At 44.4% G+C, this 25,872-nt stretch overlaps 1 protein-coding gene across 15 annotated transcripts; it reads right to left on the bottom strand.

The window, feature by feature from the left end:
- Window positions 1-450: 450 nt before the first annotated feature.
- Window positions 451-24,066, bottom strand: LOC130843006 (zinc finger protein 547-like). 15 transcript variants are annotated; one of them, XR_009050677.1, is made up of 8 exons: window positions 23,853-24,066; window positions 20,813-20,939; window positions 11,806-17,308; window positions 10,611-10,649; window positions 7,378-10,224; window positions 6,591-6,699; window positions 6,309-6,395; window positions 452-2,906 (listed from the first exon to the last, which is right to left on the bottom strand). XR_009050677.1 is itself a non-coding variant. In XM_057719674.1 (4 exons), the coding sequence occupies exons 1-4, from the start codon at window positions 23,865-23,867 to the stop codon at window positions 2,631-2,633; spliced, it is 543 nt and encodes a 180-aa protein (XP_057575657.1). In that variant the 5' UTR covers window positions 23,868-24,066; the 3' UTR covers window positions 451-2,630. The 15 variants fall into 15 exon arrangements, 1 of the variants encoding a protein (XP_057575657.1); XR_009050681.1 differs by lacking the exon at window positions 6,591-6,699 and having other exon boundaries at window positions 7,378-8,491; window positions 10,100-10,224; XR_009050678.1 differs by lacking the exon at window positions 6,591-6,699 and having other exon boundaries at window positions 453-2,906; window positions 7,378-9,806; window positions 10,100-10,224.
- Between the last annotated feature and the right edge of the window lie 1,806 nt (window positions 24,067-25,872).

Below are 25,872 nucleotides of genomic sequence, written 5' to 3'. Positions count from 1 at the left end.
ACACTTAATGGGGAAAAACTGAGTGCTTTCCCCCTAATATTAGGAATAAGCAGGAATGTCCACTCTCACAGCTTCTGTGTAACATTGCACTGAAAGTCTGTGCCAGTGACATAAGTAAATTAAAGGAAGTAAGCGATGTATAAATTGTAAAGGAAGAACTAAAATGGTCATTATTCACAGATGACATGCTTATCTATTTAGAAAATCATTAATTATATATTTAAAAAGCTAAGAGAGCTAATAGATTAGTCAAGTGCCAGGATAAAAAGTCAGTATACAATAACTGTTTGGAAATTGGAAAACTATACCCCTTACTATAGTATCAAAACATGAAATGTTTAGGAATATATTTAACAATACATTAAAAAACTATTAAGCAAATTTACAAAATATTACTGAGACATACCATGTTTCTGAATCTAAGGACTTAATATTTTAATTTATTCTCCTGTAATTCTGTAGGTTGACACAACTATCAAATTCCCAGTGATTTTGGTAGAAACTGACAAAATGATTCTAAAATCATATGAAAATTCAAAATACCTAAAATAGCCAAAACAAACTTTGGAAAGAACCACAAATTTGAAAGATTTTAATCTGATTTTAAGAATTACTATAGAGCTTTACTAACAAAAGCACAATATTGTTGAATGGATAGACACAGAAGATAGAGTTCAGAAATAGACCCACACCAGTACTGTCAATTTATTTTCAATAAAATTACCAACATATTTCAAGACTGAAAGGATAATGTTTTCCAACAAAATGATCTAAGATGATGACATCCATATGAAAAATAAAGTAGCAAAAACCCTCGAAATACCTCAAGTCATTTACTAATTGATTTGAAATGGATCATAACCTTGAATGACTGAAATATAAAACAGACATATCATAGAAGATATGAATGATGAACACTGGGTTTTTTTGTTTTTTGTTTTATTTATTGGCTGCATTGGGTCTTTGTTGCTGCACACAGGCGTTCTCTAGTTGCTGCAAGTGGGAGCTATTCTTCATTGTGTGCGCAGGCTCCTCATTGTAGTGGCTTCTCTTGTTGTGCAGCATGGGCCCTAGGTGCATGGGTTTCAATAGTTGTGGCTCATGGGCTCTAGAGCACAGGCTCAATAGTTGTGGCGCACAGGCTTAGTTGCTCTGTGGCATGTGGAATCTTTCCAGAGCAGGGCTCGAACCCATGTCCCTGCATTGGCAGGCAGATTCTTTACCACTGTGCCACCTAGGAAGTCCGATGAGCACTCTTTGAATATGGGTTAGACAAAGATTTTTTTTTTTTACCAGACATAAAAATCAAAACCTGAATAAAATGATAAATTGAGACTTACTCAAAATTAAAAATCTTTGCTACTTAAAAGACATTTAAGAAAGTTTAGGGAATGCCCTGGTGGTCCAGTGGTAAAGACTTGGTGTTTTCACTGTGGTGGCCTGGGTTCAATCCCTGGTCTAGTTGGGGAATTAAGAGCCCGCAAGCCACAGGGCACAGCCAAAAAAAAAAAAAGTTTAAAGTACAAGCCAAAGTACATCTGATTTGGAAAGTACATCTGATTAATAACTGATGTCCAGAATTTTAACATAACATTTACAACAAGAAAAAACAATTTTTAATTAAAAATTTTGAATACATATTTCACCAAAGAAGATATATGAATAATAAGTATAGGAAACTATGTTCAACATTAATCACTAGGGAAATACAAATGAAGACCACAGTAAGACACAGCAATGCCAAGTCGGTGAAGTTGTGAAACAGAACTCCCATACATTACTGTTGGAATGCAAAATGATAAAACCCACTTTAGAAAACTGGTAATTTCTGTAAAATTACAGATGCACTTATGTAACACAGCCATCTAATGTGTAGGTATACCTCCAAGAGGAATAAAAATGTGTCCACAGAAATGCTTGTACTCTAATCTTCACAGCAACACCAGCTTTATTGATGCAAGTCAATAACTAGGCAAAAATATGCAAATACTCATGCATAAGTGAATTGGTAATTGTATTAGTTTGCTAGGGCTGTCATCATAAAATACCACAGATGGGGTGGCCTAAACAACAGATACATATTCTCATAGTTCTGGAGGCCGGAAGTCCAAGATCAAGATGCTGTCAGGCCGGGTTCCCCTGGGCCTGCTTGGTTTGCAGATGACGGCCCTCTTGTATCTCTTCTTCCCTACGGAGCTCGGGGAACGTCTGCAGATGAAGGGCTTCAGCAGCAGTGCAGGAGGCCGAGTTCCGGGAGGTCGGCAGGGCTGGCAGGATCGTCCGGGTCGTGGGTCCTGCCGGGAGGGTGCACCTCGTGCTCTCTTTGGAGGTTGTACCTGCAGACTCAAGGGGCGGAGGCCGGAGCCGCGCTCCCGGCCCGGGTGTGGGGCGGAGGGAGCGACCAGCCTCCGCCGGGGCCCCTCCGGCTGCCGCGGGGAGCGGGAGGGGGTCTCCCGGGTCCGGAGGTGGGAACCAGGCTGGGTGGAGAGGCCTGAGGAGGGCGTGAGGGGTTCGGCCGAGGGCTCGCGTGGGGCCCGGTCTGCGGAAGCACCTATGTGGGATTTTCCCGGGTTCCGAGCCTGAGGCCGGATGGCCAGGCGCCGCCCGCGGGAGAACCAGGAGGGTGAGCCTCACCGCCTCTGCCCCTGCGGCCCCAGGGTCGGGGAGGAGGGCCGGGGGCTGCGGGTGGGCTCCGACACAGGCGACGTTAATTTTGCCCCGGCGATGATGGGTTCGGCCTCGGCCTCGGCCTCTAGCCCACTAGGGCTTCTCCGCTCCTCAATAGGCGAACTCTTTCTTCCATCAGAACCAAGGAGTGTTTTTTGTTTTTGTTTTTTTAAGATGTTTGCGCAAACTCTTTGGAAAGAAAACCTCAAGGAAGATGCTGCCTCCCTCTCTTCTGTATTCTTAGTTATAAATAAAAGAACAGGCATTTAATCAAAGAAGACATACACCTGGCAAATGAACACAAAAATGTTCAACATTATGAATCGTTAGGGGAATGCAATCAGACCATAGTGAGATACCTCTACACACTTTTAAAACAAGCAATATTTTAAATATTGAAGATACCAATCAAGTACTGGTGAGGACTATAGGGGAACTGGAATTCTTCTGTACCGTTGCCAGGAAAGCAAAAGGGTACAGGCATTCATTTTAGAATATGAAACCATCCATTCATATGAAGAATTTTATGTACATGTTCACAGTAAGCTTATCTGTGGTAGCCAAACTGGAAACAAACCACAAAACCCCCTCTATTATTTTTCAGGAAGAAAATGAACTATTCACACTTGCAACTTAGATGACTCTCAAAATAATTATGCATCACGAAAGAGAAAGACAAATATAAAAGTAAACATTAAAATGCCAATGATATTAACAGTCTAGAAAACACTAATTGAATGGGGAAAAAAGTAAGTCAATACTAGTTGCCTGGGAGTCCTAGGAGAGATGTCTGAAGGTGGATATGGCAATGATGGATGTTTAATTATGATGATGGTTCTGTGTGTTTACATGTATTAAAACTTACCAAGGTGTACTTTTTAGGTATGTTCATTTCAATGCATACCAACTATACAGCTCAATTTTTTTTTAAATTTATTATTTGTTTATTTATTTACTGTGGCTGTGCTGGGTCTTTGTTGCAGCACGCAGGCTCTTTGTTGCAGCCTGTGGGCTCAGTAGTTGCCATATGTGGGATCTTAGTTCCCTGCCCAGGGATGGAACCTGGGCCCCCTGCATTGGGAGCACAGCGTCTTAAACGCTGGACCACCAGGGAAGTCCCTCAAATTTTAATAGAAAGTGGCTTCACATAAAAATCTGAATCTCTTTTCAGTAGAACTCTGGCAACCACACATTAACCCCAGCACCTCTCCAGGTCCATGGCGGGGATTCTGTTGCAGTAGCAATGAAGACTGGTGAGCAATGACGGGTGTTTGCACTTGAGTTATCCAGGAACTCAGCCTGTGTCTTAAAAATCACATGCCGGACTACACATTTTCCACTCTCATTCCCCATTGTTTTCACTGTGCAGCAATGGCCTTGAGATAAACAATTTGCAGATGCTATGGGAATCCTAAAACCTTTGTTATTCAGTCTGAAAGAGGCTGGGACCTCAGGAGGAGAGAAACAGCTCTGTAGCTCCTGAGAATTTCTGCAAAAACCTTATCCTAAAACAGCCAGTCACAAGAACATTTGTGGATGCAGTTTTAGAATAGGTTCATCCCTTCTTGTTAGTCTCTCACTTCCTATTAATTCCCTGAGTATTTCTGTACCAAATATGGTTACCACCTGATGTCTGTAACCTAACACTCAGCAACACCAGGTTACGGAGTTGTGGACATTACTACACATGGCTCTCTTCCAGCTGGACCTAGAGAACTTCTTCTCTTGAACAGTACTGGGGCATGATGTGACAGCCCATGTGTAAAAGAGAACTCATGCTGCTTCAAAATCACTGCTGGTTCTCACAACTGTCCTCATCTTAGGGTGACCCTTGAACCCATCAAAAATTCTAACATCCAGGTCTCAACATTAGTCCCACAGAGCCCTACAGGCCACCCCAGGAGGCCTTGGGGAACAATGCAAAATCAGACCAAAACTGGAATGAAAACTGTTCTCTGCCATGATACTATCCCCACTGAGGTATAACTTGGCAACACTCACAAAACCTGTTGCTCCTCATCCTGACATTCCAACTTGGTTCTCAACACCAGTCTGACAGTGAACAAACCCAAGAGGAAAGGGGGCTTAAGTAATAGTCTTTATTATGGCATAGAGAAGAGAAACTGAGGGAGATAATTTCCAAAAAGGGTGACCTGGACCTACAAAAATCCATCCTGAGCATGATATGAGACAATGAAGGTAAAACTCTGTAGGCCACCAGGAGAACCTGGACTGGATCCCTATGGTCAAAGCTGGTTAAGTCCTGTCCTAGGTATTTGACAGAAGAGAAGGATAACACCCAAGTGCTCAGACTATTCATGCTTCCCTCTAGGGGACAGAAGAGCACAAGTTCTATCTACCCTGATCACAGTGTGGTAACTGATGTCCAGTACTGGGATTTGCCACTTGGTAGAGAGAAGAAACTCAGTGACATTAAGTGTGGCAAGGGCCCTGGGAGGTCAGAAAGTAGAACGTAGCTCCTTCAATTAAAAGCTTCCTGTGAACCTGGTACTCACAGGCAATCTCCACACTAGGGCTGTGCAGACAGATGGCATCAACTTCCAGTGAAGGACTCCCTCACAGAGCCTACTCAGGATGACATATTAACTAGGGAGACAGCTCATTCACTGCTCTCCTCTCATTTGAAGGCCTTTCTCCAGTAAGAACTTTCTGGTGTCGAACAAGGTTAGACATTCAGGTGAAACCTTTCCTACATTTGCCGCACTCATAGGGTCTACCAGAGCTGTGAAGTTTCTGCTGATCAGTCAGAGAAGACCTTTGACAGAAAACTTTTCCATATTCATTGCACTTATGAGGCCTTTCTCTGGTGTGAACATTTCAGTGTAAGTTGGGTGCTTTGGCTAAAGAATTCTCCACATTTAGTGCACTCATTTGGCTTTTCTTCAGTGTGAACTCTGGTGCTTAATGAGTACAGCTTTGGCTAAAATGTTTCTACATTCAATGCATTCAAAAGTCTTCGCTACAGTATGAATTTACTGGTGCACAATAAGGTTGAAAGCTTTGGCTAAGCAACTTGCCACATTCACTACACTCATAATGCCTTTCTCCAATGTGGACTCATTGCTACAGAACAAGTGTCGAATGGTTGCTAAAATCTTTCCCACATTCACTGCACTCATAAGGCCTTGTGCCCCTATGGACTTGCCACTGTGTAATAAAGTTGGACTTTGCATTTATAACTGAAGATTTCCCACATTCACTGCAGTCATAAGGCCATTCTCCAGCGTGGACTCTCTGGTGCTGAGCAAGTGAGTGTTTGCGGCAGAAGGCTTACCCACAATCGTGGCACTTATAGAGCCTCTGTCCATCACGAGTGGGCTCCATGCACTCAGTATCCTTTTGTAGAGTGACCCAGTGCTGGAGAAGGCCAGAGCTACCAGGGAAATCCTTCCCAGCCTCCTGGCCTGTGAGAGACTTAGATGCATGGACTGTGTGGCTCCTCACAAAGGCCTTCCCCACGTCTCTTCTAAACAGTTTCTCTCCACTGTGCTGGTGAAATTTCACACCTGACCCACACAGTGCCTGGCCAGGGTTTGTTCCAAGGTCCTCAGCTAGACCCAAAGAACCTTCTAAGTCCAGTCTACACCTCTCCCAAGGATGGGCTTTCTGGGTGAACAGACCTGCCTTTGAAGTATTTATTTGTGGCACTTCTACAGAAACATTCTGCTCAGAAGGTGTTTCCTTGTCCTCTGCTTCACACCAACAACCTGAAAGCAGAGAAATACAGGTGACCTTCATGTAGATTTTGGTAGAAGGAGGCAGCCCCATCACAAATATCTGTCTGACATTCCAAGAAATAAATCCATGGGACTGCTATCAGGACAAGGGAGCTGGGGGCAGGTTAAGAAAGGGCTGCTGTGCAGGACTGGGCCTCTCCACGTCACAGAACAGGGACGGCTCACCAGACAAGACACAAGGATGGGGTGGAGCACACGGAGGAGCTGTGGTCCACAACTCACTCCTCCAGGAGCAGTTTTCACCAGGGCCCAGGCTGCTGGTGACACGTGTGTGCTGTGTTGTGGGAAAACATTCAGAAGTCTTTCTGAAACCTTGAAAATGTTACTAAAAGTAATTAAAGTATGTGGGCCGAGCGACTGGATGCAGAATGTCCTGCTTGAGCAGTGGAGGAACTAAGGGTGCTGGGCGTGGAGGCCGTGGGGGCATAGGCTACCGTGGAAACAGAATATTGACCCTCTCTGGGGGCGCAGCCCCTTTCTCACTTGCACACCTCATATCACCCTGTTTGGCCCTGAGGATGGCTGGTGAGCCAGAGACGGGTAAGATTCCTCAGGGGAGGAACAACCTAAGACAGGCACAGTCGCAGAGAGGCCAACAGGGGTGGGGCACAGACCCTTAATCCTTTTGAGAGCGGTCTCCTACCCCCAGGGCTGCTTTGCTCTCCACGCCCAGCTCAAATCCACACCCTGCTCAAATCGGACCCAGGAGGCAAACAAAGATCATTGCCCCCTCATGTGAGGCCTTTGTTTACTTCAAAATACACTTGTTTGTGGGTCTAAACTGGGAGTGTTAGACCCTTAGCCTATGCCAAGAACTCAATAAAAGCAACGTGGGATCAATCAGCGACGCTCTTGATCCTAGAGGTCTTGAGTCCCCCTCCCCACCCCCGTCCCATCTTTCTCTTAAATCTGTGTCTGTGTTTTCTTTAAGCTTGCGGCACCCGGCACTCACCTCGAGTCGCCGAGCTGGTCTCGGCGCTGTGTGGAAAGGTGTGTCGAGGCCCAGGCCGACTGTCACTGAGTAGCAGGTGTTCAAACCTATCTTAAGGATAGGTGCAGACCTCATGACATGTTAAGTGTATGCCAGTATTGGAAAGCACATCAGAGTGAGGATGGGGAGGACCAATGAGGAGTAGAAGAAAGAGGTGAGGGATGATCCTGGGTTTGAAGTTAGAATAGATATGACAGAAGGAGCACAGTGTCAAGAATGTGCAGAAAAGACAGAAATGAGATACACAGTCAACGCCCTTGGCCCCAAAACAGTATTGTTGGGCACAGGACATGTTCCTGTTATAATCTGAATCCATTCATGATATCACGTGCTCCTCCTGACGCCAGTCACCAGAGCCAGGCCCACTTTGAGCCCCTCATGCTGTGCCCGGAGTCATGGTCACTCTACCATGTACCCAGGGTTCTCCTCCCAGCTCCAGCTGGACAACAACATGGGACCTAGAAAATGCAAGTCCTAAGGGAAAGACAGGATAGGTGAGTGGTCTGTACTAGCCCAGGCGGACAATCAATCCCAAATTTGAGGCGGGTCTCCCAGAAATAGCCAGGTGGACCCCACAAATAGCATTCATGTTAGATCCCACAATTCCTGGTATAGTCAAGAGCCCAGGAAATGTCAGCTGGAAGGGGGAAGAACCTGCAGCACAGAGGTGCAGGGGTCCACAGAGTCAACTTCGCAGGGAGTCTCTGAGACTAATGGAACCCACTGAACCAATTCCAAGTCTTATGACCCAGAAAACCTTCACTGGAAAAACTTTAGTGCAGCTGGTATTGGGGCTACACACTCAGCCTTGATACCAATAGCACAGATGACAGGGAAGCAGTAAGAGACGTGCCCACTGTCTAGCTGTGAAAAGAACAGAGCTGCCCTTGGAAAAAAGGGAAAGGCAGACACCTACCCAGGATGCTGGGAAAGGTGTGAGGGCCTTACCCAATGAGGCAACAAGTGCAAACATCTCCAGCATGACATCACGGTATAAGAGTCTCTGGGCCTCATCAAGAAGCCTCTATTCCTCCTGGGAAAAATACACAGCCAGATCCTCAAAGGTCACAGAGCCCTGTGATGATGGGGACAGATGTGTCCATAAGCAGCCTCTCTCCCCAGGATCCCATAAGTACCCCTAACCCCAGCCCATACTCACTGTGGGTTCATCATCCTCCACAGTGCCCTAACTCAGAGGGGGATGATACCCAAGAACTCTTCATGCTTCATTGATCACTAGGTCCACTCTCATCAACAACAGGCAGGTGGACAGATGCCATTTAAGCTGTGGGCCTGATATGCAGGGCCCCCTCCCTCTCCTGCAAGACAGCAGCCTGAGCGTCTCCAGGATCTCGTTTCCCAGACACAAACTTAGTCCCATCCTCCTCTCTTACGCTCTTAGTACCAGGGCCTCGGGAGTTACTTCACACACCTTCCCCACATGCATATAACTCACTGGTTAACTCCTCATACATCTGATTCCCACCGCCACCACTAGGCCCACAAATTTGGCATGTCTCCTGTCTACTCACATACCCTCTGCACATGGCATCAGAAAGTGCTTCCCAATGCAACACGATGCCACTGTACCCCAGCTCTCCACTGGCAGCTGTTCTAAAGGCTTCCCCACCAGGCCTTGTTCCTTCCTTTAACTTCAGTCACAACATGCAGATCTAAATACCCCTTGTCAGGTTCCTCTTCTGTATTCCACACTATGTCTCTTCAACAGTTACAATCTTTGTTTATATAACACCCATTCAAAATCCACCCCTACTGACACGCCTTTGGCAAACTCATCTGACATTCTGTCAGAAACTCCCCAAGTTCCACCACAAAAGCCTGGTGAGTGCACAGGAGGAGAAATAAGCACCAGCCTGACTTTGCTGTCATGTCACCTCCATTTCTGCCTTCACTCTGCATCAATTTCATGGCCACTCCCCCATGAAAACCTGGGCCACCTGATGAACTTTCCCTTCCCCCACCTGCCTGCTGATGACCATTCCTCTTGTCTGTCTTTGTGACAGCCCCGTCTCCCCTCCTTTGTCCCCTGATGGCATCCTGAAGCCTCCCAAGCACTCTAGATCTGCATGTTCAGCCATCCACTTCTCTCTTTTTTTTTTTAAGATTTTTAATTTATTGGCTGCATTGGGTCTTCGTTGCTGTGCACAGGCTTTCTGTAGTTGTGGAGAGCGGGGGCCACTCTTCATTGCAGTGCATGGGCTTCTTATTGAGGTGGCTTCTCTTGTTTCAGAGCACAGGCTCTATGGGCGTGGGCTTCAGTAGTTGTGGCTCAAGGGCTCTAGAGTGCAGGCTCAGTAGTTGTGGCACACGGGCTTAATTGCTTCACAGCATGTGGGATCTTCCTGCATCAGGGCTCGAACCCATGTCCCCTGCATTGGCAGGCAGATTCTTAACCACTGCACCACCAGGGAAGCCCCACTTCCCTCCTATACTTGGGAGTCACTGGAACATCTGAGAATCAAAATGGCCAAAACCCAACTCCTAATAGTCTCAGTGAAAAGGACTCCTACCACTGACCTCCCCATCTCAGTTGATGGCACTTCCACCCTTCCAGATGCAAAGGGAAAAAACTTTGCAGGCATCTGTGATCCCCTCCACATTAGAAAATCTGGTCAGCCCCTACTTTAAAAACAAACCCAGAATCCACAAGTATTTCTCCTACCTTCACATCCACTGCTCTGGTCCAGCCACAACTAATAGTCATCAGGATGACTATAATAGCCTCTTTGATGTGCTCCTTGTCTTCCTCTTCCCCAGTCTGTTCTGCACACTGCAGCCAGGGATAGCCTCTTAAGACGAAAGTAAGATCACGTTTCCCCCGTTCCAAAAATTCCATGTCTGCTATCACTCTCAGAACAGAAACCCAACTTCTCAGGCTATGACTCTAGGCCTGACTCTTCCCACTTGCTCTCTGTTCTCACTAGACATTAACAGACACCTACAAGTCACAGAACACGCCCAACTCAACCTCACCTCCAAGCATTTGTACATACTCATCCCCGTACCTAAGACAACCTTTCACATCTCAGTCTACTGGCTGCCAAAAATGGGAATCTCTCCATATAAGCTCTGGACTGGACTTAGAAACCTGAGCTTAGGGTTCCTCTAGGGTATTGAGACATTAAGGTCAGGAAGAGTGGCACCAAAAGAGCTGCAGGACACCTGACACTCACCAGTGCAGGGTCCATAAGTGGTTCTGCTGAATGTGGAACCTGTGGGAAGAGCAGGGCCATGTAACATTAATTCCCACCAGCAACATAGACAAAAAAGAAGATTAATGAGTGAACCATTTAATATTTCAGGCAAAGACACATGCTCACGGGAAAAAATAAAGCATGTAAAACAAGGCAGAAAATGTTATGGAGCTGTGCCATAAAGTCTTGTGGATATCTTTAAGAAAAAGCTTTCCTGAAATGGGAAAAACAAGTCATGCCTGGTGTGTTTGAGTAGCATCCACATGGCTAGTGTGACTGGAGCCCAATGAGCCAGAAGAATAAGGGATCGTGTTGGCAAGGAAATGGTTGTCACAGGTCACATAGCACTATTATAGCACTGAGCCACAAATATTAAAATTTAGTCTCATTTCATGTACAGGTCTATTTCTGACACTTCCATTTGATACCCTATTTTGTTTGTCTCTTGGCAATAATAGATTCTTCTCTTCCCATAGCTTGCAGTTGGCCCTAACAGGTGGCCAGGAGTTCTTATACTTTCTTTACAAATTTTACTTTGATTATATTAAAGATTATTGTTTTATACAAAATTCCAGCTTACATAATCCAAAGATTAAATTCTGATTTGAAATTATTGTAACACTACATAATAGAACTCAGGAATGTGTACTTTTTATATTTATCCATATTTTCTGACATAGCCATGTTTTTTTTCCATAAACGGTCAAAGAGATTTCTGTAATTTCCTACATTTTTTTCTCCTATGGTAGAGAACAGATCCACCATTTACTTACTTCACATTGAAAAGGAATCTCTGATAAAGGGAGTGTTGGAGTAATAGTGCTTGGCCTCCAGCAGTTCGGGATAACTGGACCTCATTTATGACTCTTTAAACTTAGGAGAAAAGAAATAAGCTAGGACTTGACCTCTATTCTATCCTCATTATAGAAAGATGGAAATATCTTCTTGAGTTCTTAACATCTCGCTAGGGATTCGAAACATTACAACTTTTTGTCCTTATGATTCATTTCGTTCCCCTTAAAATAAAAATTTTAAGAAGCTATCTTAATCATTTTCTCTTGCAATACCACCAGAGGAAGATGATTTCCTGGTAAAATAAATATTACTCAAAGAGTAAAATCACTTCTGCAGAATGAGAAGAGTTGGGGGAGGGCCCAGAGGGCGCAGGATTTACCCGAACTGGACGCTTCAGTTCCGCCGCTGCCAAAGGCGTCTGTGGGCGAACAGGGACCCGGGCACGGCTGCCCCTGTCCCGGCCCGAGGAAGCGTCAGGCCGGATGGCGCCCACGCCAAGCCTCAGACCCTCCTCAGAGCAGCGGGCACAGCAGCTTTCCGGCTCCTTTCCTTCCAAAAGGCCCAGTATTCTGAAGCTCCCCAGAAGTTAACACATTCGAGTTTACAAAATGTCGCCCTCGGTCCACAGCGCAAAGCCCGCCCAGACGCTGTCCCTCTAGAACGGAAGTGCCTCCCCACTGAGCCTTCATTGGTCCAGTGCCCCGTGGCGCGGCGCTGTGCCTTCCTGGAAATACAGTTCATAGAGCCCCAGGCAGGGGGCGGTGCCCCAACCTCCAGCAAAGGCCCCGCCCCAAAGTGAGAGTTGGAGTATCCTAAGGCTCTGAGGCGGGGGTGGGGTTTCAGGCTTCTTAAAGGGGATGCACCCAGATTACTGTGGACTGGACTGTAGGTCGGAGATCTGTACATTCTCTTCTCACTTGGCCAGTTACTGGAACATGTACAGCTACCCCTTTAAAAGGGGCTTATACACTCTACTTTGCTGCAGTCTCCCTCAGCTGCAATTAATCCAATCACTGTTTCTGTACAGAATATGTTCCCAGCCCTGGGCCTTGTTAAGCCTTAGGTCCATGCACATATACCTACATGATTTTTTCCCTCAGGACACACAACTCCTAGGTGGGTCTCAGGAGACAGCTGTCAGTATATATTGCAACCTGTCAAAAATATCAGAAGACATGGGAGAGCAACTAAATTCAAGGGCCCAAATTCGTGGTACTACCAAATACTGTTGTTTGCAAACCACCTGCCCCATGTGACTGTGGATCCACAAATAATCTTCAGATCCAGGGCATGAGATCAAGGTGCAGGGGTCTTTCAGACTTTCCTAGGAGGCCTCAGGCAATAATACAATTAGGCCAAATCTACACTGAGAATTGTTTGTCCTCCTGCTATTTCCTTTGGAGTACACAGACTTGAGAGCCCCAGAACTCTGTATATTTCATTCTGGCAAAGCCCAATTCTATTCTCTCCCACAGCATACAGTAAACGGAATCCCAAGAGTAAATGTAGCTTAAACAATAAGATGGAATGGGAGGTTGGGGTTAGCAGATGTAATCTTTTATATACAGAATGGAAAAACATCCTACTGCATAGCACAGAGAACTATATTCAATATCTTATGATAAACCATAATGGAAAAGAGTGTTTAAATATATATATATGTGAATCACTTTGCTCTACAGCAGTAATTAACACAACTTTGTAAATCAACTATACTCAAAAAACAAAATAAAACAAAAAACCAGTAAGACCATTACTGCAAAAACCAGCAAGGTGAGCCAAGAGTTCCTAGGCTGGGTAAAATGCAGGCTGGAAAAATCTGCCAAGAATATCAGGAGACAATAACAACCCTGAACAAGGGAAACCTCTGAAAACTGCCAGCTAAAGCCAGATCCAGTCCTCTGTCCAAGCTGGGTGATGTTCACACCCAAACAAATCAAGGGGGTGGGGTATGAGGTCTCACCAAAGGGCACAAGTAGCTGGCGAATACTCTAGATAAAGCAAGAGAGCACAGCAATCTGTTCTCCCTGCTTTTTAACAAAATTGAGATATAATTCTTTTTTCCTTTTGGCTGCATGGAACCCGTGCCCCCTGCAGTGGAAGCGTGGAGCCCTATCTATTGGACAGCCAGGGAGTTCCTAAAATTGAGATATAATTAACAGATAGTATGTATTAGTTTCACATGCACAACATAATGGTTCAGAATTTGTATATATTGCAAAATGATCACAGTAAGTCTACTTCACGTTGCCCTCATAGTTACAAACGTTTTTTGTGTTGTGAGAGAACTCTAGTTACAGCCCCAGGTAGGTCTGAAAGTGTGAGAGTTCACCAAAACTTCCCATGTACCTGGCCCTAACTACAAATCTCCCTAGTAAGGATGCCTGGATGTATGAGATGCAGTTTCCGGGGGATATCTTTCTCACAGGTGTTAATGTCCAGAGCTTTGATCTGTTATTATATTAAAAAGGAAAGAGCTCAGTGGCTGCGCATGTAATGTCTTTCTCTAGTGTGAACTTCTTAGTGCTGAGTGGAGACAGACTAATCGCTGAAGACTTTCCAACATTTGCTGTGCTCATAATACCCTTCTGCGTGTGGAGCTGCTCTGTAAGACTGAAAGGTTCTTGATGGTGGAACCTACCACACGATGATACTGGGATACATGAAAGACTGCTTGTTACTTACAGCTCAGAATGAGATAAAGATGTTAGACAGGGTAACACAGAGCCCAGGGCCACGATAACAGCAAGCTGGAGCTGTGATGGGCAGCTTATGTGTGGCAAGAGTAATGGGATTAGCTAGGTTTCATGAGCTCTCTGTTGACTGGCTATTCTGAATAACTGTATGGGTTCTGGAACATAGGAGCTATCACTAAATGTCTGACACCTTGGTTTATGGTAGTCCAGGGTATGGGAGACTAATAAGGGAAGTGATTGGGGGTGTGGGCTTCATCAGCTGTTCTAGAAGGGGAACCGACAGTCCTCTTGCCAGGGCTTCAAAACTGAGTCAAACCACTATTTCAAAAATTTAAATGTATATATCAAAATGCTGTGGTATTGACACAGACATACATAGAGGATAATGGAATAAAGAGCACAGAAACAAACCCTCAAACACATGCTCAGAAGTTTTAAAAGGGTGCAGAGACCATTCAAAGAGAAATGAGTTTTTTCAGCAGATAGCGTCGAAAAACTAGACAACCACATGCAAAAGAATGAAGTTGAACCTTTACCTAACATGATATATATAAATGAACTCGAATGAAAGACCCAAATATTAAGACTTAAAAGTGTAATACTCTTAGAAGAAAACAGGAAAAATGCTTCATGACACTGGCAATAATTTCTTGGACATGATACCAAAGATAAGCAATAATAACAGAAATAAATTGGACTATACTGAAATTTAAAATTTCTGTGCAAAAAAGAACTAAATGGAGAGTGAAACGACAATCCTTAAAATGGAAGAAAATATTTGCAAATTATTTATCAGATAAGGAGTCACTACACAGAACATATAAAGAACTTCAACATCTAAATAACAACAATAATAACCCCATTAAAAAATGGGTTAAGGATTGGAAGAGACATTTTCCCAAAGGACAAATATAAACAGCCAACAAGCAGATGAAAAAATGTTCAACAACATTAAATGCAAATCAAAACCACAATGAAATAATCACCTTATATCCCTTAGGATAGTATTCTGAAAAAAGAAAACAAGAAAAAATAAAAAGTGTTGCTGAAAGCACAGAGAAATTGGAAACTTTAAGCTGTACTGGTGTAAAATGGTACAACTACTATGGAAAACAGCCCCTCAGTTCCTCAAAAAATTTAAATATTGAATTACCACATTATCCAACAATTCTCGTCTGGGAATATACCTAATAAGTACTAAAAGTAGGGCCTCAAATAAATATTTGTGCAATCATGCTTATGACAGCATTATGTGCAGTAGCCAAACAATGAAAGTAACCCAAGAGCCCACTGATGATGGGATACATCATCAGTATTATACATAAGTTGGAGTATTACTCAAAAAGGAAGGAAATTCTGACACATGCTAGGATGTAGATGAACCCTGAGGACATTATCTTCAGTGAAATAAGCCAGACACAAAAGGAGAAAAACTTTATGGCTCTTACATAAGGTACCCAGAGCGGACAAATTCATAGACAGAAATTAGAATAGTTGTTGTTAGGCGATAAGAGAGGGGGGATAAGGAGTCTAATGGGTTTAGTTTCAGTTTTATGTGATAAAAAGACTTCTGAATGTTTGTTTGCACAAAATGTGAATGTATTATTACTGATGAACTTACATTTAAATATGGCTAAGATAGTAAATTCTATGTTATGTGTATTTAACCACAATTAAAAAACTTTTAAACACTTCCATAGCAGTGCTTTCCAGTACTAAATCAGACCACACTCTTCTCTGAAGTCTTTCCCTGTTTGCAATACTCTTTAGTGTGTACTTCTTGGTGCCTAATGAGGTGGGAGTTTTGGCTAAAGCCTCTCCCACAGTTGATGCATTCATAAGGCCTTTCCCCAGTGTGAACTCTGCGATGTTTAATGAGGCTGGAGTTATATCTGAAGACCTTCCCACATTTACTGCACTCATAAGGTTTTTCCCCAGTGTGGACTCTCTGATGAATAATGAGGGTGGAGCTGTCCATAAAGAATTTCCCACATTTGCTACATTCATAAGTTTTTTCTCTGGTGTGAACATTTTGGTGCCGAATGAGGTGAGAATTTTGGCTGAAGAGTCTACCACATACATTGCACTCATAAGGCCTTTCACCTGTGTGATTTCTCCGATGCCTAATGTGATTTGAGTTGTGCCTAAAGAGTTTCCCACATACACTGCACTCATAAGGCCTTTCTCCAGTGTGAGCTTTCTGATGCCTCTCAAGTGTGAAGTGGTACCTAAAGAATTTTCCACATTTGCTGCATTCAAAACGCCTTCCCCTAGTGTGAACTCTCTGATGAATAATGAGCGTGGCGCTGTCTACAAAAAATTTCCCGCACACGCTGCACTCATATGGCCTTTCTCCAATGTGAACTCTCTGATGTCTTTTGAATGTGAAGCTGTACCTGAAGAATTTCCCACATTCACTGCATTTATAAGGCTTTTCTCCAGTGTGAACTCTCTGATGAATAGTGAGTCTGGAGCTGTCTTTAACGCACTTCCCACAATGGCTACACTCATAAGGCGTTGGCTTAGTGTGAACTCTCTGCTGTTCAATGTAGCCAGACCTTTGTGTAAAGAATCTTCCACATCTAAGGTGCCCATATAGCCTAGTTTCAGTATGTATTGGTTGGTGTTGAACCAGGTGGAACCTTCTGAAGGTCTTCCCGCTTTCAGTGCAATGGTTTTTCTGCTGTTCAACAAGTATGCGTTCGTGGCTAAAGGTTTTCCCATTTTCACTGCACTTGTAATCACTCTGTCCACTTACAAAGGTTGCCCTGCCCTCTGTGTCACTGTGTGGCTTCCCTCCTACATGAGGGGCCTTGTGCTGGAGAAGGCCTGAACTGGCCAGAAAGTCCTTCCCTCCCTCCCTGCATGTCAAGGTCTTCTCTGTCACATGAATGCTGTAGTTCTTCACAAATGAAGTCCTCCCTTCATTCCATCCGGGGAGTTTCTTTCGACTCAGCTCCTTTTGGTGCTGGGAAAGCCTCACCACACACACAGACACTTCTGGCTCAGGGTGTGTCCCATTGTGCTCAGCCAGGTGCAAAATGTCTTTCAAGAGTGGGCCACACATCTCACAAGAATGAGACTTCTGGATGGATGGACCTGGCTTTGGAGTCTTGACCTGTGACTCTCTAACTGCATCATCTTGCTCTGAAAGGGCCTCCTCATCATGGGCACTGTGCTGACAACCTGGAATAAGAGAGATGCCGATACACATGTCGATGAATTTAGAACACACCCTCTCACCATGCACAAAAATAAACTCAAAATTGCTTAAAGACTTAAACATAAGACATGACACATATAACTCCTTGAGGAGACCATAGGCAAAACATTCTCTGACATAAGTCATACCAGTGTTTTCTTAAGTCAATCGCCCATGGCAAAAGAAATAAAAACAAAAATAAATAAATGGGACCTAATCAAACTTGCACGCTTTTGCACAGCAAAGAACACCATAAATAAAATGAAAAGACAACCTATGGGAGAAAATATTTCCAAGCAATGTGAATGATAAGAGCTTAATATCCAAAATATACAAACAGCTCATACAACTCAATAATAAAAACAAACAACCCAATCCAAAAACGGGCAGAAGACCTAAACAGATATTTCTCCAAAGGAAAAATACAGATGGCCAACAGGCACATTAAAAGATGCTGAACAATGCTAATTAGTAGAGAAATGCAAATCAAAACTCAATGAGATACCACCTCACAACAGTCAAAAAGTCTACAGATAACAAATGCTGGAGAGGGTATGGAGAAAATGGAACTCCTCTACACTGTTGGTGAGAAAGTAAGTTGGTGCAGCCACTGTGGAAAACAGTGTAGAGGCTCCTCAGAAAACTAAAACTAGAATTACCATAGGATCCAGCAATCCCACTCCTGGGCATATATCCAGACAAAACTATAACTCAAAAAGATACATGTACCCCTATGTTAATAGCAGCACTATTTACAATAGCCAAGACATAGAAACAACCTAAATGTCCATCAAAAGATGAATGCATAAAGATATGGTACTTACATACAATGGAATATTACACAGCCATAAAAAAGGAATGAAATAACACCATTCACAGCAAAATGGATGGAACTAGACGTTATCATACTAAGTGAAGTAAGTCAGAAAGAGGAAGACAAATACCATATGATATCATTCATATGTGGAATCCAAAATACAACACAAATGAACACATCTATGAAACAGTAACAGATTCTCATTCATAGACAACAGACTGGTGGTTGCCAACAGGCAGAGGGATGGGGGAGGGTTGGAGTGGGAGGTTGGGGTTAGCAGACATAAGCTTTTATATATAGAATGCATAAACAACAAGGTCCTACTATGTAGCACAGAGAATTATATTCAATATCCTGTGACAGGACTTCCCTGGTAACACACTGGTTAAGAATCTGTCTGCCAATGAAGGGGACATGAGTTCAATCCCTGGGCCAGGAAGATTCCACATGCTGCAGAGCAATTAGCCTGTGCTCCACGACTACTGAGCCTGCGCTCGAGTCCGTGAGCCACAATTACTGAGCCTGCATGCTGCAACTACTGAAGCCCATGCACCTAGAGCCTGTGCTCTGCAACAAGAGAAGCCACCACAATGAGAAGCCCATGCACCACAAGGAAGAGTACCCCCCACTCGCCGCAACTAGAGAAAGCTCATGCACAGCAATGAAGACCCAATGCAGCCAATAAATAAATAAATAAATTTATTTAAAAAAGAAAAAGAAAAAGAATCCGCCTGCCAATGCAGGAGATACAGGTTCTATCCCTGGTCCAGGAAGATCCCACATGCTGCAGAGCAACTAAGCCTGTGCTCTGCAACTACCGAGCCTGCACTCTAGAGCCTGAGAACCACAACTACTAAGCCTACACGCCCAACCACTGAAGCCCACGCACCCTAGGGCCTGCATGCCACAATCTCTGAGCTTGCACGCTGCAACTACTGAAGCCCGGGCACCTAGAGCCCATTCTCTGCCACAAGAGAAGCTACTGCAGTGAGAAGCCCATGCACTGCAACAAAGAGTAGCCCACTCTTGCTGCAACTAGAGAAAGCCAGTGTGCAGCCACAAAAACCAAACGCAGCCAAAAAAAAAAAAAAAAACGCTGTGATAAACAATAATGGAACAGATGGCCAACAAACACATGAAAAGATGCTCAACATCACTAATCATTACAGAAATGCAACTCAAAGCCACAATGAGGTATCACCTCACACTGATCAGAATGGCCATCATCAAAAAATCTAGAAACAACAAATGTTGGAGAGGATGTGGAGAAAAGGGAACTCTCCTGCACTGTTGCTGGGAATGTAAGTTGGTACAGCCACTATGGAAAACAGTTTGGAGGTTCCTTACAAAACTAAAAGTAGAACTACCATATGATCCAGTAATCCCCCTACTGGGCATATACCCAGAGAAAACCATAATCCAAAAAGAAACATGTACCATAATGTTCATTGCAGCACTATTTATAACAGCCAGGACATGGAAGCTACCTAAATGCCCATCAACAAATGAATGCATAAAGAAGATGTGGCATATATATACAATGAAATATTACTCAGCTATAAAAAGGAATGAGATCGAGCTATATGTAATGAGGTGGACAGACCTGGAGTCTGTCATACAGAGTGAAGTAAGCCAGAAAGAGAAAAACAAATATTGTATGCTAGCTCATATATACGGAATCTTAAAAAAAAAAAAAATGGTACTGATGAACCCAGTGACAGGGCAAGAATAAGGATGCAGATGCAGAGAATGGACTGGAAGACACAGGGTAGAGGGGGCGGGGGGCGAAGAGGAAGTTGGGACGAAGTGAGAGAGTAGCATAGACATATATATACTACCAACTGTAAAATAGATAGCTAGTGGGAAGTTGCTGTATAACAAAGGGAGATCAACTCGATGATGGGTGATGCCTTAGAGGGCCGGGACGGGGAGGGTGGGGGGGAGTCACAGGAGGGAGGGGATATGAGGATATGTGTATAAATACAGCTGACTGACTTTGGTGAACCTCATAAGCTGGTACAAGAGTGAAAAACAATTATATTCCAATAAAGAGCTTAAAAAAAATAATGGAAAAGAATGTAAAGAATAAAGAATGTGTGTGTATATATATATGTGTAGCTGAATCACTTTGCTGTGATTAACACAACATTGTAAATTATCTGTACTTCAACCACAATAAAACTTTGTAGGAAAATAAAATAGAACAAAATAAAACAAAACAAAATTACAAGGATATCAAAGGAGGGTCTTTAAAGAAACAACCCAGCGGTCCCCACAAGTAGTGACCAGGTCAATGCCTGAACTTCCTGGCATAGGTGGGCTCCAAAGTCTGTCAGCAAAAAGCAGGGGAAGGCCTGGGACACATGTTCCATGCCTCTAGAGAGAGTCACCCAACCAGGGACGTGCAAGACTGGTGGGATCTTTCAGACAAACATCAAGATTTCTGACTCCTGAGCCCTGTCTTAAAAGACCTCAGAACAGCGGGGATGGGCTGCTAGAAGAGGAATACAGTTCACAGAGCCCAGCCCCGGCACCAATGACAAACATGCCAGGAAACCAGGAAAGGAAGCAGTGCCCATGGTCTCACTGTGGGAAGGCCAGAGGTGCCCCTGGGAAAATGGGGAAGAACACAGCCCAGCCCAGGATGCCAGAGTGGGTGGGAGGGCCTTACCTAAGGAGGACAAAAGTGCAATGTTCTGCAGCATCACATGACGGTACAGGAGTCTCTGAGCCTTATCAAGGAGTCCCCACTCCTCCTGGGAGAAATATATGGCCACATCCTCAAAGACCACAAGGCTCTGTAAAAATTGGGTTAATTCACTCCATGAGTGACTTCATGTGCTATATTTCCTTCCATTCTGTACGTCTAGTCGCCATCCATCAATTCCAGGGCCAAACTAACAGCCAAATGTGCTTAAATCTCCCCTATCATTCAGAGGCGATGGTCTGAACCACCTCCTAATCTAACTCTCATACACCAGGTTAGTATGTCCCCTGCCCTAAATCAACCCAGGGCCAGATACCGGCCAGCAAGGGAGAGCTCCAAAGCTGGAAAACCCACCTGAATTATTCAGACTAGTCAATCCTAAACTAGTCCCCTTATTCTCCACATTCTAACGTGGGTGAACTGAAGATCCTGAAAAGGTAAGTGTGTGAACCACTGGACCCAGCAGATTTGAATTTATGGATGTAAATGAGTAAGTGAGCATACGGAGAGGCCAGTATTGCTGAAAAAGATTTTTATGATTTCTATTTCCCAAGTGTACAGTAAACACTATGCCACACAGGGCCACGTTAAGAAGCATCAGATTTGATCAGGAAGCAGAAGAGGGCACAAGGGGAGACCTAGACCAGAGCCTTTATTGGGGTTTTCCCAGTAAAAATGTGGAGAATAGGGGAATAGCCTAGGATTGACTAGTCTGAATGGGGTATATAAAATTTTAAGTCATAAGGGAATACTTAAAGGTATATTAACACACAGACCAATTATTAAGTGTTTGGACAAATTTAACTAATTCAACATGTTTGTTTCTAATTGCCTACCTACATGCACATATTTAGAGGGAGGATGGCTCATTAGTGTTTCGATTACTAACTGTTTCATGTATTTTTAAGTTAATGAGTTGCAGGGAGGCACTGAGCAGGCAGGTCAGCTACTAGTCCTTTCGAACCTGCCTGTAACATCGTCCTCTGAAGGGAGATGCAGCAAGCCCTCAACTAGACAGTGGATTGTTCCTCTTGCTCTGAGGAGGTGATGCAGTACCCTGGTCTGGGAATAGCTGCTCCACTAGCCCAGGTAATCTTTGCCTTGTTCTATAGGGAGTGCTCTTGAGGGCCTGCTAAGCCTGCAGTGGGGAGAATCAACACCAACTCACAACTCAACCTCCATTCCAGGTCAGCTCCTCACCTCATCTGGATCTACCTTTCTACAAACACAGACCAGAATTGATCCTACAGCCAGATTACTCCTCTCTAAAGGAACATCAGGGATGCACACCCATCTGTGTTCTGCACTCCAGTCTCAGTCCCCCAACACCTCACCACAGAGACCATCTGAAATAACAACCTTTAGCCTTTCTTCGATCTGACCAGCAGGCTACAACTTGGTCCAGCCCACACCCTCCACCCCTTAGAAAGCTCCAGACCAGCAACTGTCCTGGTCCTCCAGACCTTCACATTCATCTACCCAGGAGATGTCTCCATCTTATGACATCTCCATCCTGAGACATCTCAATAACCATGTCCACATACAGCTTATGATCTTTTCCCTGAATCTCGTTCACTGCACTGACTTCCTCATCTCCATTCCTTAAATGTTCAGGGGAGAAAAAAAAATGGGAAGATCTTTTATTCTCTACTTTTGCTTAAAGTCATATTTGATACAACAAGAAAATCTGCCAATTCTATTTTTATAATTTATCCAAACTCTTTTCACAATTCTCCTGAATTCTGTGGCCATGTCCTCCTCACCAGTCTCCTTGCCTCCCTATCCCATCCATTTTTTTTTAACAACTTTAAACTTCAAATCTGGATATGCCTCTAAATTAGGTTCCTGGACCCAATTCCAACGGAGGTGGGGCGGGGCGTGGGGAAGGGGCTTCCCACACAGCACCAAGCAATCCTCAGACAGCAGCAGGGCGCTCAAAAAACTTAATTCTGACAATATCTACCTGGAAGCAGCATCAGATTCCACAGGTTAAGAGTTCAGCCCTATAAAACTGCCCCTAGGAATTTACATCTCAGTCACAAGCCCAGGCCCTTACATGTGACATGTGCTTCTGATTCACAGGTTATAAATGAGATCTTCCCAATTAAATAAACTGCTAAGACAGGTCAGAGAACTGAAAAGAACACTTTACTTACTAGATTACTGGTTGATTATAAAAGGGCACAACTCAAGAACAGCCAAATGGAAGAGATGCACAGGAGCTTCCACGCTCTCTGACTGCATCACCCTCCCAGTGCCTCAGTGACTTCCCAACCCGCACATTACCTGAACCCTGACTTTTTGGGTTTTTATATTGGCTTTATTATACAGGCATGATTGATTCAATAATTGGCTAAGGGAGCCAGATTCAACCTCCAGCCCCTCACCGTTCCTTGAAAGGGGGCGAGGTGGGGCTGAAAGAGCCAACCCTTTAATCCTAAGGTGGGTTCTCCTGGTATCCAGCTCCCACTCTTAGTTGCTTTCACAGAACACCTCATTCACATAACAAAAGACACCATCACTCTCAAAACTTAGAAAATTCCAAGGGTCTTGGGAATTGTGAGACTGGAACTGTGTACTGAAAACAAATACACAAGAGAAATACATTTTGGCCATCTGAATGAACAAATCTATATTGCTTATAAATCACAATATCGCACATTCTCTCTTCCTCATTCCCTGCACAACCTTCCACGGATTCCACCCGCTCTGGTTGCCGTTTCAGGTGAGACACCTCGTTCCCCTCTGTCCACGACACAAGAGACCCCAGGTTTCCCCAAGGCTGCCGACTCGGTAGCACCTGCCAGCCGTGCACCGGGGCCCCCGAGGAAACCCTCTCCCACACCCCAGCCCACTGGCTGCAAGGGGACCCCTCACAAGGCCGCCCTCTGTTCTGGACTCTGGGGCTGACCGGCTGGGAACTGAGCGGGCGCCCCTCCGTCCGGATGGGGGACTCGGAGGCGGGAGTCGCGCCGGGTGGGGGCCCGGGAGACGCAGCACCCACCTGAGCCGGCCTCATCCGCGCGGCCTCGGTCACCGGCTGTGAGAAGAACGGAGCCGGGAGAGGCGGCGGGCGGGGCGGGACGGGCTCAGGGGGCCTCACAGACGCCTCTGAGAAACGGGCCAACGCCTCTCCTCCCGCTTTTCCGCTTGGTCACATCGATGCCACCAGGCGATGCTGAAGCCCTAAATGGCTGAACAGCCGGACAGCACCTCAAAGCCTACAATACGCCGGAAGTCCCGCCCCCAGGCTATGGGTAAGCACGAATGCGTACCTCTCCTAAGCTTTCATTGGCTCAGCCTCCGCCGCCTCTAACCGTAGAGGCTTCTGGGTAACGTAGTTTCCGCTGCCGCCACGCCTAGCAACTCAAGCCTTACAAGGCTCCCACTGGGGCTCTGGGAAACGGAGTTCCCAAGCTCTAAAGATGGGGCGGGGCTTTGCTTACTCTTAAAGTGGACGCACCCAGATTGGGGGAGCAGTCTTAGAAAAGCCCAGAACGGTTAGGGTCCTGTTTTTTCAGACTCTATGAAACAGAACAAGTTCCCAGGTCTACACACCCCAATGGTAACACCATATCATGATGACAGTCTACCTGCACTCATAGTTATCAGCTATCTTGTTACTTTTCAACTACGTTAACACTGAAGTTTTGTGAGGCTGTGTAGGGGGTATAGAGTTTCATTTTTGCAAGATGAAACTAATTCTGGAAGTTAGTTGTTCAAATATGTGAACTTTTAAACACATTAAACCGTAAATTTAAAGGGAAGAGGATAAACTTTCTTACGTGTATTTTATCACAATCAAAAATGTAAAAAAAAAATACTATAATAGAGTAGTTCTTGGGGATACGTTAGAGCAGACACTTTGCTGAAACCTTTCCCCATTTGCAACTTTTTGGCGCTGATTGAGGTGAAAGTTTTCTATGTACATGTGCCCATAATCGCTGCACTTAGGCGTCTCTCCGTTGTGAAATCGAGGATGTGTAACCGGGTTAGAGTTTCACGTGAAGGTTTACATATACTGCACTTACAAGGCCTTGCTTCTCCAGTGTTAGGAATTTGGAGTAGTACCTAATTTACCATAACCTCTGCACTCATGAGATCTTTCATTTTTTAAAAAATTGAAGTATAGTTGATTTACAATGTTTTAGTTATATAGCAAAGTGATTCAGTTTATATATACAAAATTCTTTTTCAGATTCTTTTCCATTTTAGGTTACTGCAAGATATTTAATATAGTTCCCTGTATTATATAGTAGCACAGACCCATTCATAAGGTCTTTTCCACTGTGAATTCTCTGTTTAATGTGGTTGTGTTGAAGAAAAAACCGATCCCACGAGAAACCAAGCACAACACTCAGAGAGTTGGAGAACTCAGGTTTATTGAACCGGCGGACCCAGACGAGCTAACGCTCCAAAATTCTGGGGGCTCGTTTCAGAAGAGTCTTCTCCTTTTATAGGTTAAAACATACAGCTATAATTGGTACAAACTGATTGGCTACAAATTACTATAGGTCACGGGCAGTTACAGACCATGGGAGTTGCCATGGGTTACACACAAGGTAGGGGGTCCTAACAGGAACTTGTAGGAGCCGGACATTCCATTCCTATCAGTACTAAGGTCACAATTTGCATTCTCATATTGACTGCAGGTTGAAGTTAATGGTCGCTTAAGAAGTCTATGTGCAAAGGGTCTCAAACAAAGGCTTGGGGTGGGTGCCTGAGAGTGAGACATTCTTCCCCTATCTGATCACTCTTAGTAATACATTTTACTGTTTAACTGAGAGTGGCAAGCAGGCCTTTGCAAGATAGAAGAGAGTAAGCAATTATAAGTATGGAAGTTTCAATTTCCTCATCAGTTGCACCTAAAGAATTCCCCACATTCATAGCACTCATGTTGTCTTCAATGTGGATTTTCTGGTGATGAATGAGGTGGGACCTTCTAATTGAGGCTCTCTGACATTTGCTTCACCCATAAGGCCTTTCTCTGGTATGACTTATTTTCTTCTATGTTGCCATCACTT

This window comes from Hippopotamus amphibius, unplaced genomic scaffold (genome assembly GCF_030028045.1).
Source record: "Hippopotamus amphibius kiboko isolate mHipAmp2 unplaced genomic scaffold, mHipAmp2.hap2 H_1, whole genome shotgun sequence".
Lineage (NCBI taxonomy): Eukaryota > Metazoa > Chordata > Mammalia > Artiodactyla > Hippopotamidae > Hippopotamus > Hippopotamus amphibius.
Note: the sequence above shows the minus strand (reverse complement) of the source record. Positions and strands in the feature narration are given on the sequence as shown.

What these genes read in the sequence shown, in the direction of transcription:
- LOC130843006 (XM_057719674.1), bottom strand. An exon ending in TGCACTTTTGTCCTCCTTAG is followed by an intron (nt 10,225 to 20,812) that starts GTAAGGCCCTCC and finishes TCGTCTTAAGAG; the next exon opens with GCTATCCCTGGCTGCAGTGT. An exon ending in CCAGAGCAGTGGATGTGAAG is followed by an intron (nt 2,907 to 10,099) that starts GTAGGAGAAATA and finishes TTTATAACTAAG; the next exon opens with AATACAGAAGAGAGGGAGGC.